Consider the following 16,078-nt stretch of genomic DNA (forward strand, 5'->3'; position numbering starts at 1 on the left):
TCTCAGCGCCTGACCATTTCATCACCAAGAGGACTTCTGGGGCAGCCCTGGAAAAAGTCCTCTTGGTGGCTAAACCGGTCGGGCGGAGTTACACATTCTTGCCATCGTGATACGCAGATGTAACAGTAATTGTCGTTTATTGAAATCTTAGCGCCTATGCTGTTTTTAATCCTGAACCATGTAAGTGCAATATTATATAATAAACATCTCTCGTAAGGAGGTTTTACACTCTGAGCGTTTATCTCTTCATTGGGGATGGTCACCACTGATACAGGTGATCCTGAGGATTGGCATTACCAATGGTTGGTTTTGGAATCTTTTACATCTACCTTCCATATATGAGACCAGTGCATTTGAACTTGTATGACCTTCCGTAATAGGAGGTCCATTTTTTGTGGTAAGAGTACATCCTGACCTATGGTAATGGTGAATTCACAAGGTGAAGAGATTCATCTTGCTTTTGGAACACAGGATTTAATTTGTCACCTTTTTTCACTTTTACATTTTTCTATGAACTTTGAATTTTTACTTAGACTTCAGCGCAACACATATATACACATTGTTATTACTGTGAAAAATTTTACATTAGTGATGCAGCTTTATTAAATTTAAATTTGTGAAATACATCACGAGCACAGTATTTATGGTGGTTTGTTTGTTCAACTAGGCTTGCCAAATAACTATTTTTGAGGCCACAGTATTGCACACTGGTTACCTGCAGTTGCTTTAGCGTTTCCTCTGGAACCTTGGTCTGGGTCAGCTTGAGCTTGTAAACAATTTTATAGGCTTTTAGGTTTGCCCTGTGTTGTGCTATATTGTCCCAGGTCCACATATGTGTCTTTCGTCTAATATTAACTTCCAGAATGCTGCTGATGGCATAGTTCCACCTGCATAGAGGACCAAGTATGTTAGGGAGAAGATTGTCACAATATACATAGTATTTAGTATTCAGTAAAGCAAAGTGAAATAGTATCTGGACCCTACATTTTTGCTTTTAATCTCTTACAAACATACATGCGAAGGTTACATTTTTAAAAACATGTACACATACACACAACACAAGTAACAGAAAACATCACAAAGTGGATGTAAACCCAATTCGTGAAATTTGACCTGGGCACATACAGTGGATATAAAAAGTCTACACACCCTTTGTAAAATGTCAGGAAGTAAAAATAAAAAACTAAAATAATGTGGATTGCGTAAGTGTGCACACCCTCTTACAACTGGGGTGTGTTCAGAATTAAGCAATCACAATCAAACTCATGTTAAATAGGAGTCAGTACACACCTGCCATTATTTAAAGTGCCTTTAATTAACCCCAAATAAAGTTCAGCTCTAGTAGGTCTTTCCTGACATTTTCTTAGTCGCATCCTACAGCAAAAGCCATGGTCCACAGAGAGCTTCAAAAGCATCAGAGGGATCTCATCGTTCAAAGGTATCAGTCAGGAGAAGGGTACAAAAGAATTTCCAGGGCATTATATGGAACACATGAATTACATGGAACACAGTGAAGACAGTCATCAAGTGGATAGAATATGGCAGGACAGTGACATTACCAAGAACTGGACGTCCCTCCAAAATTGATGAAAAGACGAGAAGAAAACTGGTCAGGGAGGCCTACAGCAACATTAAAGGACCTGCAAGAATAACTGGCAAGTACTGGGTGTGTGGTACATGTAACAAAAATCTCCTGTATTCTTCATATGTCAAGGCTATGGGGTGGAATGGCAAGACGGAAGCCTTTTCTTGCAAAGAAATACATCCAAACCCGGCTAAATTTTGCAAAAATACATCGGAAGTCTCCCAAAAGCATGTTGGAAAATGTGTTATGGTCTGATGAAACCAAAATTGAACTTTTTGGCCATAATTCCAAAAGATACCCACCATACCCACAGTGAAGCATGTTTGTGGTAGCATCATGCTTTGGGGTTGTTTTTCTTCAGCTGAAACAGGGGCCTTAGGTAAGGTAGAGGGAATTATGAACAGTCCCCAATACCAGTCAATATTGGCACAAAACCTTCAGCAGGCTTCTGCTAGAAAGCTGAACATGAAGAGGAACTTGATCTTTAAGCATGACAATGACCCAAAGCATACATCCAAATCAATAGAATGTCTTCTTCACCAGAAGTAGATTAAAGTTTTGGAATGGCCCAGCCAGAGCCCAGACCAGAATCCGATTGAAAATGTGTGGGGTGTTCTGAAGAGGGCTGTGCACAGGATATGCCTAGCAATCTGACAGATTTGGAGTGTTTTTGCAAAGAAGAGTGGGCAAATATTGCCAAGTCAAGATATGCCATACTGATAAGACTCATATACAAAAAGACTGAGTGCTGTAATAAAATCAAAAGGTGTTTCAACAAAGTATTAGTTTAAGGTTGTGCACACTTATGCAACCATATTATTTTTTTTTTTTTTATTTTACTTCCCTCCACCTAAAATATTTCAGTTTGTTGTTCAGCTGAGTTGCACAGTTTATAGGTCACATTAAAAGTGTAAAAAGTTCTGAAATTATTTAGCTTGGTTTCATTTTTTTAAATCACAGAAACCTGACTTTTTAACAGGGGTGTGTAGACTTTTTATATCTTCTGTATCTCTGTAGTATTTTCTTATCTCTTTCCAAAGCCCTCAGTCTTTCTGCTGCTTCCTTCCTCTGTTATCAGCAGGATAACTTCTAACAAGTTCTCAGACACAGGAGATAAAAGCAGCTGAAAATTTGTGTCAGGGAGGGATTTTAGAGATAGATTAGCAGAGAGCTGATCTATTCACAGCACTTTCAGTTTCTTTCTTCCCCTGCCTATGTGGAGTGGGGGGGTGTGCCCTTCCTCCAATCAGCTCTCACACAGTGTATGCCAATACTCCCCTCCCACAGCTGAAATAGGAAGTAAAAATTCTAACACAATGTTCACTTTCTAAAGAATTTAGAAAGCTGAAAAAAACAGATATACAAATAAAACTTTGGTAAAGAAATTGTTTCATCTCAGTGTATCACCTGATGCGGTTTACTTCACTGGGTATAGGAGAGAGTTTACATTCACTTTAAAGTTTAACTAAAGGCAAAACTTTTTTTTACAGTTTTGGGTAGGGTTGAGCGGGATTAGAACACCTATTAGTGTGTCCCCGTTAGGGAGATTCAGAAAATCGGACGGGTGTTAAAACCCTCTCTTACCCTATCCAAAATGGGGGTAAAAAAAGAGTTTTGCCTATAGTTCTAATTTAACGACAATCCACCAAGACTACTGATTAAATAATTAAACTACATACTAGAAATTAAAAAAAAAAAAAAAGGTACCAAAAGTTTACTCTTGTAATTGCACCCCATTACCATTCTAAAATCTTTAATCCCAAAAGCACTGCTGGGTGGTTGGCCAACCTACGGCACTGATTGCCACAGGTTTGCACCCTGAAAGGGCTCTGGTAAAAAAAAAAAAAAAATGTGTCTGTGTGTGAAATTACCTTTTGATTATCATCTTATGATGACCCTTTTAGGCAAAGTTATCATTTTAAAAGTCTCTCCTCCCTCCAGCCCCCCTTCAGGTATTACACTTCCCTGTTCCCACTCCTTCAAAAATGTTCTCTGTGCAGCCTGCAGACTGCCACACAGCCTTAAAAGTGTTCCAACTAGAAAGACCACTGTATGTCTCTTCGGTTCAAAAGAATGAATGACCATACCTTAGGAATGAATGACAATGCTATTTTCACAGTTTTGTGACTGTCAAGTCAATTTATTAAAGCGTAGCTAAATCCAAAAACAAAAACTTAAGTTGTATGTTGCAGCTAACTAATCCTTAGATGTGATTACATTCGTTTTATGCTTTTTTTCCCCTTTATTCTCACCTTGTGATTCGACCAGTAACACACACCATGTCTAAGGCTTCATGTACACGGACTTTGTTAAACCTCTCCTGAGCGATTTAACTTGACAGCTAGAGTTAGAACTGATATGTCACATATCCTGGTCAGAGTGGAGGAGACGGAACAACGGCAAGACACACAGGCGGTAGCCATTAAAGAACTGCAGGACACTGTTACCCAACTAGCATTTGCTCATCGGGCATCTTTGTATAAGCTTGAAGACCTCGAGAACCGTAACCGTAGAAATAATATACGTGTTAGAGGTCTGCCGGAAGCAACTGGAGATTCGGATCTTGAACCTTCCATAAGAGGCATTTTTAATACCATTCTGGGTAACTGTTACTGCACCGCTACGTTTTGACCGTGTGCACCGGGCTCTGAGACCCCGTACTGCTAATTCAGACCAACCCAGAAGTGTCATCTGTCGCCTACACTACTTTGAAGATAAAAATGCTATCATGACGAAGATGCGGGGTCTGCCTAATATAGACTTCGACGGGGCTACCATCACCATATATCCAGATCTCTCTAAAGATACTCTGGATCGTCGAACTCTAAAGCCGCTTCTTGACCACCTACGCTCTGATGGGATCACATACAGATGGGGATTCCCTGCCTGCCTGATCGCCACAAAAAATGGCCGTTCCCATACACTAAGATTTCCTGAGGAACTCCCAACTTTCTTGCAGGATCTTCATCTCTCGCCTATGGAGCTTCCAGGCTGGCGGGATCCAATCCCCAAATTTTCATGCCCAATGGATCCTCTCTGGAAAAAGTCCCCCTCAAAGAAGGGGCATACTTCTCTTCCGGGATCTGCACAAAAGCATGGTTGAAACATTTAATCTTTTACCCATACCAATGTCAATAATGTAAACAACCTCTCTCCTACAAGTACTTTAATATAGAGTCCGGCTTTGGCTACAGTTTTTTCTACTTTTAGTTGCCTTTATATGCTCAAAGCGGACCTACCACTATACCGACCAATGTTCAAATTTTTTCTTTTTCTTCTGCTTTTTGGTTCACGTTCCCATTTGGTCTACCTCTATGTTTTCTTGTAGGATGTATATGGTTTATAATGATCCTAGATACACATGAACAGTGTCTGACATTCCTAACTGGAACTAATTGTTTACTTGTAGTTACAAATTAACTGTTTTTCTCGACAGGCCGTGTGCTGTAGAGGTGCACCTCCCTCGCTGCCTCTCCCTTACAGCATAACCCCGCCCCCACCTCCTTCTGGGGCTGGTGAGCGTGAGGGGCCCTGTAGTTATCCTATTTAATCCCTGCTCAGGGATTGGGATGGTCTCTCGCTCTCTCTTTCCCCAGTGGGACCACTGCAGGTTTCTGCGTGATATTCATATGTTTCCCACAAGGTTTTTGAGTTATGTGTATACTCTATGTATACGCGTATCTTCTTATTTCTTTCTTCATCTCTCTCTCTATTTCTCCTCTCTCTCTCCCCTTCACTTCCCCCTCCCGGCTGGCATGCATGGCAGGATAAGCTGAAAGTCCACATTTTAGCCTATAAATGGCTACGGTAAAGATTGTATCCTATAATGTTAGGGGTCTTATTGTCGCTGCTAAAAGACATCAAATTTTTCGGGAACTGAAAAAAGCCACATGTTCCATTGCCTTTCTTCAGGAAACACATTTAACCCACACGACACCTGTTAAACTAACATCACCTAATTTTCCACAGTGGTACTATAGCTTATCGGACACCAATAAGGCCAAGGGTGTAGCCATTGGTTTTGGCAAAAATGTGTCCTTTAGGTTGTCTGAAATGCTGGCCGATGATCACGGCCGCTTTCTTTTTCTTAGAGGATCTATTGGAAACACTCAATGCACCCTTGCAAATATTAATTGTCCAAACCATAATCAACCCGCTTTTTTCTCCCAAATACTGACTAAATTGGCACACTTTGCTAAGGGACTTACTATCTTAGCGGGGGATATAAACATGTCACTGGACCCCTCTATTGATACGTCACAGGGCCGCTCTAACATTTCTTTTAAACGACTGAAGTTTGTTAAAAAAAGGCTTCTAGATCTCCAATTAATGGATGTTTGGCGTCTCCTTCATCCTAAAGAGAAGGATTTTTCACATTTTTTCTTAGACCATTTCCATCTCCCCCTTCTGCAGTCTACTCACATTGGTACCACATCCGTTTCAGATCATGGACCTGTGTCGATGACGTTGACCATGCCTTCCCTACCACATCGTACCACCAATTGGAAACTTAATGATTCCCTTCTCACTAATGAAGTTGAGGTTATTCTTAGACCATTTCCATCTCCCCCTTCTGCAGTCTACTCACATTGGTACCGCATCCGTTTCAGATCATGGACCTGTGTCGATGACGTTGACCATGCCTTCCCTACCACATCGTACCACCAATTGGAAACTTAATGATTCCCTTCTCACTAATGAAGTTGAGGTTTCCATGTTGGCCTCTCACTTGTCGCAATACTTTAAGGAAAACAAATCCTCTGACACCTCCCCCTCTATTGTATGGGAAGCTCATAAGGCTACTATTAGAGGCCGGATCATTGAGCTTGGTGCTCGGAAGAAAAGGGAACATGGCCAACAAATTGACCAGGTGTTACAACAGATAGCGGTTCTTGATGACAAGCAACATAAACTCTCTTTGCACATTGAACACCTCCAATCCCTTAAGCGAGAGGAATTAAAATCCCTTCTTAATTTAGACACCAAAAGAAAGTTCCAACGTATGTCACAGAAATTCTATGAATGGGGGAACAAACCAAGTAGATTATTAGCTAGATCATTAAAGACTAAACAGTCGCAGTCATTTATCCCCAAAATCAAACTCTCAACAGGTGAATTGGCTCATGCGACTCCAGACATCGCTAAAGCCTTTAGAGATTATTATTCAGACCTATACAATGTTAAAAACGACCTATCATATCTCCCTCACAAGGAGAGAAGAAACCGCATGCTTTCATACTTACAAGACGCCAATCTCCCTAAATTGCCCATCTCTATTCTTAAAGAACTGGAGGAAGACTTTTCGGTTGAGGAATTTCAGGCAGCATTAAAGTCCTCCCCACCTGGTAAAGCCCCTGGACCGGACGGGTTCACTATTTTATATTACAAAACATTCAGTGACATCTTACTCTCCCATCTTTCTGCATATGCAAATTCTATCTCTCAATCCTCCGGACTACGCTCAGAGTCACTTTCAACTCATATTACTGTCATTCCCAAACCAGATGAGGACCCTACCCTGTGTAATAGTTTCAGGCAAATATCACTAATAAATGTCGATATTAAATTATTCGCCAAAGTAATGGCAAACCGATTACTCCCCCTTATACCCAGATGGATATCTGCTGACCAGTCAGGTTTCATACCCCACAGAGAAGCAAAAGATAATTCCCTTCGTGCAATCTCTCTAATCCAATATGTCCAACGATGCTCCCAGCCCACCCTACTTCTTTCCACCGATGCAGAAAAAGCTTTGGATAGGGTGGACTGGGAATATCTTAAACTGACTTTACGACACTTAGGGCTGGGTCCTAAAATGTTCCATCGTATCTCATCCCTGTATTCCAATCCCTCAGCACAAATTAGAATTAATGGTACGTTAAGTGACCCCTTTGTCTTACACAATGGTACTAGGCAGGGCTGCCCCCTCTCCCCTCTCAAATTTGCTATAACATTAGAACCCTTCTTAGCTACAATTAGGAATAATGATAATATTAAAGGTATACAAATAGGCAATAGATCCCATAAATACGCAGCTTACGCAGATGATGTACTATTTTCATCCAACAGCCACGCATTTCGATCCCCAATTTAATGTCCGCATTTTCCACGTTCCATTCAATTTCTTACTTCAAAATAAACTTATCCAAATCAAAAATCTTAAACATTAATATTCCTAAGTCTGAAGCTCTCTCTCTCAAGCCCCTCTTCCCCTTTAAATGGGAAACAAAATGTTTGAAATATTTAGGTATTTATCTTACCCCTAAGCTCCAATCCCTCTTTCGATATAACTATATTCCCTTGCTAAACAAGATTAGAGGTGACCTGCGAAAATGGTCCAACCTGTCCCACACATGGTTAGGGAAGGTAAATATAATTAAAATGAACATACTACCTTGCGTCCTCTTTCTCTTTCAAATGCTTCCATTGTGTGTTCCAGTGGGGTTTTTTACTATTCTACAATCTATGATTTCCCGCTTTATTTGGAGGAATGGTCACGCCAGAATATCCAGGGAGCTATTGTTTCGTCCCAAATGCTCAGGTGGTCTGGCACTTCCTAGTTTTAAAGCATACTATCAAGCGACAGTATTAGCCAGACTAGCTGATTGGAAATATGCTCTTAACTCGAAGTTATGGGTACAAGTAGAGTATTTCCTAAGTGGAGTGGATCTCTCAGTGGCTCCCTGGATACCCCGCTCTCACAGGAACCTTGATCGTAATACCTCGGCTCTTACCATATCCTCTTTGGATGTATGGGACGCCATACATAAAAAATTTTTCTGGAAATACGATTCCCCCCTAATTCCTCTCCTTAACCATACATATTTTCTGCCAGGCCTTCTAGACCCAGGCTTTAAAACATGGAGGCCTGAAGAGCCTCTCTTACTACATCAAATTTTGGATGGCAACAAACACAAACCATTACATAGGATCCTCGCACCTAAACCTGTCACGTTTCTAGATAAATGGAGACACCATCAACTACAACACTTCGTAAGATCTCTTCCTACTCCACTTAGGGGTGTCAGCGACCTAAACGATATAGAGGTAATAATATTTCATCCAAAAGACCCCCCTTTACATAGTATTTCCTTATTTTATAAAGCCCTCATTGCTCTCCAAACCCCCGGCTTCCCACCTTTCCTGACTAAATGGGAATTCGATCTAGATCTGTCCTTGACTGATAACCAAAAGGATAGGATCCTACAATTAGCCCACACTTCATCCGTAGCCTCAAAAATGTCAGAGGTAAATTATAAACTGCTCACCAGGTGGTATTACACACCAGTTAAATTGCACCAAATGTTCCCCGACAGTTCCCCATTATGCTGGAGGAACTGTGGGAACAAAACTACTCATGCACACATATGGTGGTTTTGTCCACTTATTCGATCATATTGGGATGACATACGCGCTCTGATTGTCCAGATCGCTGGTGTCAATATACCAAATTACCCCTGGGCTATCCTTTTTCATGTTACAAAAACTCCTATAAAAGGTGTATAAACGCTCAATCATACCTCATCTGTTAAATACCGCCAAGGCCCTAATCCCTACTTTATGGGGTCAACCAATATCTCCTTCCATAAAAGTTTGGCTACAAGCAGTTGACAATGTACATCTCATGGAGAATATCACCCACAATGTTAGAGGGACCTCCCAGAAACATTCGTTAATATGGGATCCTTGGAAAAAATTTCAAACCACCTCCTCATATAGAGATCTCATTGCACAAACCCCTTAAAACCTGTTAATCAAACTTAGCTATCATACATTGGACTTCTGATACCTTGCCTACCTTTTTATTATGCGGTTTTGCATGCCGGCAACCCACCACCCCCTTCTTTCTTCCCTTTTTACCATTTTTTCTTCACTTCTCCCTCTTTCGTCCTTCCCATCTTCCTTCTTTATTTTTTCTTTTTCTCCACTCCTCCCCCGCTTTCCTTTCATATCCATTATTTCCATTAAACCAAAACTACATTTTTCTTTTTTCTGGTTTCAAATTTGTTTGGATTATAGTGCTCACATGTTAAAAATCCTCCGTTTAATAAGGTAGAACTTTGATTCTTTATATAATTATATTGATAAATACAGTATCTCTTACTTACACATATTCGCTGGCTTGTATGAGTACTGTAATCTATGTTATTGCTAATATGAAAATGTTACCTATTTTGAGATGTATTTATATCTTTGTTATATTTTCCTTTAATAAAAACTAACAAAAAAAAAAAAAACTTGACAGCTAGAACCCAACGTCTAAAAACGTCAGTTTAGCAGCGTTTACAAGCTGTTACAGGCATTTGGCGTTTCAAATACCTCTGAACATCCGCTTGGACCCATTTTTTTGGGTTCCAAAAAAAGGCTTTTAAACTCAACTGCCTAGAAACGATTATAAATGACTCTGTGTACATGTACTGATAACAGAGGAGAGTTCAGGGGCAGCTGAAAAAAAAATGCTCAACTGCTCCTAAACGTCCGTTTACCAGCAGCAGTGTACATGAGGAGAAGCAACAGAGACACCCTAGGAGATCTGTCTGGAGAGGGTAGTGTTATATACACTAAATTTAGTTTGCCTTTAAAACAAAGAGAAGCCTGACTCCAGCTAATACTTTTATAAGCAGTTACAGATACAGTTTTCTTTCCTTTTGGGATAAAAATTTTCACTAAGTGAACAAAAGCTGACCATTGAACAGATACAGTTTTCTTTCCTTTTGGGATAAAAATTTTCGCTAAGTGAACAAAAGCTGACCATTGAAAGCACTATTGCAGCATACACACGGTCGGACTTTTCGACCGGACTTGTCCGATGGACGCAGACGGACCAAATCCGACAATCCGATCATGTGTGGGCTTCACCGGACCTTCAGCAGACTTTTCCAGTTGCAAATCTGACGGATTTTAGATTTGGAACATGCTTCAAATCTTTACGTCATAACTCCACCGGACCCAGAAATCCGCTCGTCTGTATGCTAGTCCGACGGACAAAAACCGACGCTAGGGCAGCTACTGGCTACTGGCTATCAACTTCCTTATTTTAGTCCGGTGTACGTCATCACGTACGAATCCATCGGACTTTGGTGTGATCGTGTGTAGGCAAGTCCGTTCGTTAAAAAGTCCGTTGGAAGTCCGTCAAAAGTCAGTCGAAAGTCCACTGGAAAGTCTGTCGGACCAGTCCGGTCGAAAAGTCCCGACCGTGTGTACGCGACATTAGAGTTTGACGGTTTGTGTCAACCCTCTAACTTTCATTTTTGCTGTAAAGAGTCATCTGTTAAAAGAAGCCAAAAAATAACAGGATCGACTGATAAAAGACGTGAAAAAAACTGACCAGATTCCCCCATCAACACACTATGTGGATGGGGATTCTTCCCTGCTGAGCTATTGTATTAAAAAAGCGGGGAGACTTTCTGGCCATCAGAATACACTGATCAGAGTTGCAGGCCTTTAGCCTGCAGCACTGATTGAGCAGGAAAAATTTGACAGGGCAGTTGTACCCTGCACATACTTGGATCGAAATTTGGCCAGTACCTGCTGAACTGGATGAATTTTGATCCATGCATGGCCTGCTTAGGTTATTGGAAGAACTCAAAAAAAAAAAAAAACATAACAAAAGGGGACTACTTTGTTAATGCTAGTGATAAATTACTGTACATCATATAGGTTATTTTTGATTTTGCCATTGATGCCACTTTATTATTATTGTTGCTTTTACATGTATAAATATTGTATCACAACCATTATACATTTCTAGCTTTTAACATACTTGTACAATTTATTCAATTTAGATTGACATTTACAAAAAATGAAAATTCCTTAATATACTGCAATCATTTTGTTTTTTATATTTTATAGCACTTGTGTACTCCAAGTAGAGGAAGACCAATTATATGTTGTTAGGACTGGTAGAATATAGAAAAGAGTAAAAACAAGTGCCTATGTACCATTTTCTGCAGTCTTCCATTAGCGGTACGCCTGGTCTGTACTTCCGGTATGGAACATTCCTCACCATGTAATCCACAGACTCCAACAAGTCAATCATACTGAGGTACTGCAAAAAAAGATTTGTAGCTGTAAATAGGCTAAATACATAATTAAGTACATTTAAAATAATGACCATAAACAAGGAATAGTTTGTGCTAAAAAGAAATAGGAAGAACTGCAGAGTAATATACTCTATCTGTATGCTAAACTTAGAACAAAAATGTACAGGCATCACAGTGGTTAGACCCTTTATTTCAAATCTCCAACTCCAAACATTCTAAAATGAATCTATTATTGTTAAAAAGGAATGAAACCTTTTTAATAGAGCATCTGCCTGGTTTCCTGTGAGTGCTCGATGCACAGAGCAGAGCTCAGATACAAGTGATCAGCCCTGTTTAGATGTTCACACCATCTGTGATTCTCTGCTTTCTGCAGTTGGTCAAAATATTGAGAGTCTCAGCCTTGACCAGCTGCTTAGAGGTCATGTGAGTCTCAATGCTTCATGATGTGTGCTAGAAGGCAGATAGTAAATTCCACTTTCTATCACAAGAATAAATGTGGTAGGAAAGCACCATCCACACACTACGTTCTCTCCATCTCCACTGTCCACACTACATTCACTACTATCACTGTAATGGCAAGGAATTGCCAAAATGGTCAGATGAGGAACACAGTAACTTGGAGTTAAGTAAATAAATGCAGAATAGGATTAACTTTACATACTGGATAAAAGAACAAAAAGCTGTGCGTACAGTACATAGAAATGTGCAACAACCACAGAAGCCACTTGAAGTAGTGTAAAAGTGGAGCACAAGGTGGCAGCCCAATACATTAGTGTCTCTGTGAAAGCTTTGTAGAGATGGGTTACAAACAATTATTAAGACTGTAATACAAGCAGTAAAAGTACAAAACAGCTGCTTGTGTCTCCCTTGGAACAAAAATTTGCCCCCAAAATTCACACTACATTCTCCAAAACTCCATCTTCTTGGGCCACACTATATTCCCTAATAGCTTTACCCCCACCAACCACATTTCATTTGCCAATTGGCTATAGCTCCACTGCACCGTCCACACTACATTCACTGATAGCTCTAGCCCCCACCATCCAACAACTCATTTGCTGAGCCCCATTGTCACCACAGCTTCACTACCAGTACTACCACCCTCTAACACTACATTAGCAGACAGCTTTACCTCCCGCTGTCTACACTACATTTGCTGATAACTCTATATATACAGTCGTGGCCAAAAGTAATGAGAATGACACAAATAATATTTTTCACAAAGTCTGCTGCCTCAGTTTTTATGATGGCAATTTGCATATACTCCAGAATGTTATGAAGAGTGATCAGATCATTTGAAATTAATTTCAAAGTCCCTCTTTGCCATGAAAAAAAAAACAATCCTATAAAAAAACATTTCCACTGCATTTGTGAAGAAGGCTTCAGGATGCCCAAGAAAGTCCAGCAAGCACCAGGACCGTCTCCTACAGTTGGTGCAGCTGTGGGATCGGGGCACCACCAGTGCAGAGCTTGCTCAGGAATGGCAGCAGACAGGTATGAGTGCATCTGCACACACAGTTCAACGAAGACTTTTGGAGGAAGGCCTGGTGTCAAGAAGCAAAGAAGCCACTTCTCTCCATGAAAAACATCAGGGACAGACTGACATTCTGCAAAAGATACAGGGATTAGACTGCTGAGGGCTGGGGTAAAGTAATTTTCTCTGATGAATCCCCTTTCCGATTGGGCATTCAGAAAAAAACCTTGTCCGGAGAAGAAAAGGTAAGCGCTACCATCAGTCCTGTGTCATGCCAACAATAAAGCTTCCTGGGACCATGCATGTGTGGGGTTGCTTCCCAGCCAAGGGAGTGGGCTCACTCACAATTTTGCCTAAGAACACAGCCATTAAAGAATGGTACAAAAACGTCCTACGAGAGAAACTTCTCCCAACCATCCAAGAACAGTTTGGTGATGAATGATGCCTTTTCCAGCATGATGGAGCATATTGCCACAAGGTAAAAGTGATAACTGACAAAAAGATCTAAAAACACTGAAGCAGCAGACTTTGTGAAAATTAATATTTGTGTCATTCACAAAATGTTTGGCTATGGCTGTATATATTACTATATATATATATATACACACACATATACATATACACACACACACACACACACACACATTACCAGTCAACACTGCATTTACTGACAACTTGACCCCAATGCTATTTTTTTCTGCCTTTCCCAATGTACTATTTTCCACTGCTGTTCCTCTCTTCTCTCCACCTCCTGCCAAGGTATCCTTTCACTTGTACCCTGTGCTCCCCTCTGGTCCACAAGCTGTTGTCATTCTGCCTCCACCCCTTCCCAAAAGACCTCATCACAATGGAGGAAGGAGAAATGAAGGAGGTGGTAAACTGCAACAGATTTAAGATAGGGGGTTGCAATGAACTTAACTGTGGGATTGTTTAACACTTTCACTACCTCCTCTCCTGTATGACACATCTCATCTTATCTCTGTATGTGACTTGTAAGGATGAGCTCAGGCGTGTTCGCAAACAGCACGTGCAGAGCCCGCCAGGAAGTCGGCACTGCACAGCGCTAATCACAAGCAGTGAGACATTGTCCCGATGCGCAGCTGCAGAGATCGGGAAATGTCTCACTGCCTGTGATTAGCGCCGTGCAGTGCCGTCCTCCTGGCGGGCTCTGCATGTGCTGTTAGCGAACACACTTGAGCTCATCCTTAGTGACTTGTATACTGACGTCTTGATCTCCTGTATCCTGCACATTAATACTCTTCATCTCTACCCTCCCACTGTATGTAAACTGTACATTAATCCTTTCTGTTTATGAGATGTACACTAAAGTGGACCTTCTTCATCTTTAAACAAGATACATAGTTTTTCTCTTTACTCCTTGGTTTAAAAAGTCTTTAAACCAAAATACCTTTTCTCCGAGACCTAGTCCCACACATCCGGCTTTCTTGCCTAGGCAAGATTGACGTTCCCCCCACTTTTCGAAGCCTCCTGGGATGCTCATGCTACCCATCCCAGGAAGCAGTCTCCAGCATACCGTGTATGCACTGGTCAAACTCAGACACACTGTGCATGTGCAGTGGTGCATTATCAAGGGGCTGGCTGCAAGATATCAGAAGAGACAAGCAGCCCTGTGATGACACAAGAATAGAAGATGGCAGCATGGGACCCGGCCTGCAGCCGGTTAAACCAAACACCGCTTGATTTGATGGCCCTGTGCTTATGTTTTTTTAGAGGACAATCCAGCAATCAAGGTATAAGGGGAAGACAACAAAATATAAAGGGTGAATTTCCTCTTTAATGATGTGCTGTATCTAGTGCACCATAACCAAACTCTTTTAAACACCTCAATACCAGCATGTTCTTCATTTTCAAAAATTGCGTAAAAAAAAATCGTTCACCTAAGGTTGTCAAAAGTGGAAAAAAAATGTTTTTAACTTTTTTTTTGTCTATTCCTTATAAATAATAAAAAGTATTATAACCTAATGGTTTTTAAATACCACAAAAAGAAAGCCCCATCTGTCTCAAAAAAAAATTATATAAAATTGATTTTGGTATACTGTTCTAATGACCAATACGGACAGTCAGTCAAACTGTCAGAGCACTTTCAGAGCACTGAAAACTGAAAAATCACCTGGTAATATAGTGTTTTATACAGGGCAGTACCTAGGTGGTTAAATATGTTCAACCTACCTACTTGCCAAGAGAGAGGTTTTGATTATCACACTCTATTATTACCTACCTGTGGTTTAGTAAGTTCTATTGCAACGTGTTGAACTTCCATGTTCCAGTCTAACTTTGGTGTCTTCAGTTCCATCTCTGCATTAGGATTGATGTAAAGCTTTGCTGATGCAGAAATTGGCTTAAAGACTTAAAATACAGGAAAAAAAAAATAAGATTTTGATCAAAATGTATTGACAAACTACATATCAAACAATAAAAAAAAACTACTACTAGCATAAAATAAACTATAAAATTGCATGTGTTCCCATTGAAATTACAAATATATTGAAAACATTTTCTTTTGTATAGTGTAGGGCAAGTGTTAGAATGTCTGTCAGTTTTTCTTTTTTTTTAATGAAGCTGGTGTCTTTATTTGGGAAATGCATTTTTCCTTCATTGTCCAGTGACACCTATCACCAGGATAGGAAAAGCTGGGTACAGTGCCTTGAAAAAGTAGTCTTAACCCTTGACATTTTCCACATTTTGTCACGTTAAAACCAAAAATGAAAATGTATTTTATTGGGGTTTTAAAGTGGCACATAACTGAAGCGGAAGGAAAATTATAAATAGTTTTTTACAAATAAATATCTGAAAAGTATGGCGTGCATTTGTATTCAGCCACCTTTATTCTGATACCCCTAACTAAAATCTAGTGGAACCAATTGCCTTCAGAAGTCACCTAATTAGTAAACAGAGTCCACCTGTGTGTAATTTGATGTCAGTATAAATACAGATGTTCTGTGAATCCCTCAGAGG

The 16,078-nt window shown here is 40.3% G+C and overlaps 1 protein-coding gene across 1 annotated transcript in view; it reads right to left on the reverse strand.

Moving 5' to 3' along the window:
* VPS13C (vacuolar protein sorting 13 homolog C) overlaps positions 1-16,078 on the reverse strand; it is a 548,274-nt gene that overhangs the window by 416,957 nt on the left and 115,239 nt on the right. Inside the window, exons 15-17 of the mRNA XM_073619118.1 lie at positions 15,342-15,469; positions 11,527-11,633; positions 716-887 (exon numbers count right to left, since the gene is read on the reverse strand). Coding sequence (XP_073475219.1) covers positions 716-887; positions 11,527-11,633; positions 15,342-15,469 — 407 coding nt within the window. The remainder of the gene's footprint in view (positions 1-715; positions 888-11,526; positions 11,634-15,341; positions 15,470-16,078) is intronic.

The sequence above is a fragment of the Aquarana catesbeiana genome, linkage group LG03 (assembly GCF_042186555.1).
Source record: "Aquarana catesbeiana isolate 2022-GZ linkage group LG03, ASM4218655v1, whole genome shotgun sequence".
NCBI lineage: Eukaryota > Metazoa > Chordata > Amphibia > Anura > Ranidae > Aquarana > Aquarana catesbeiana.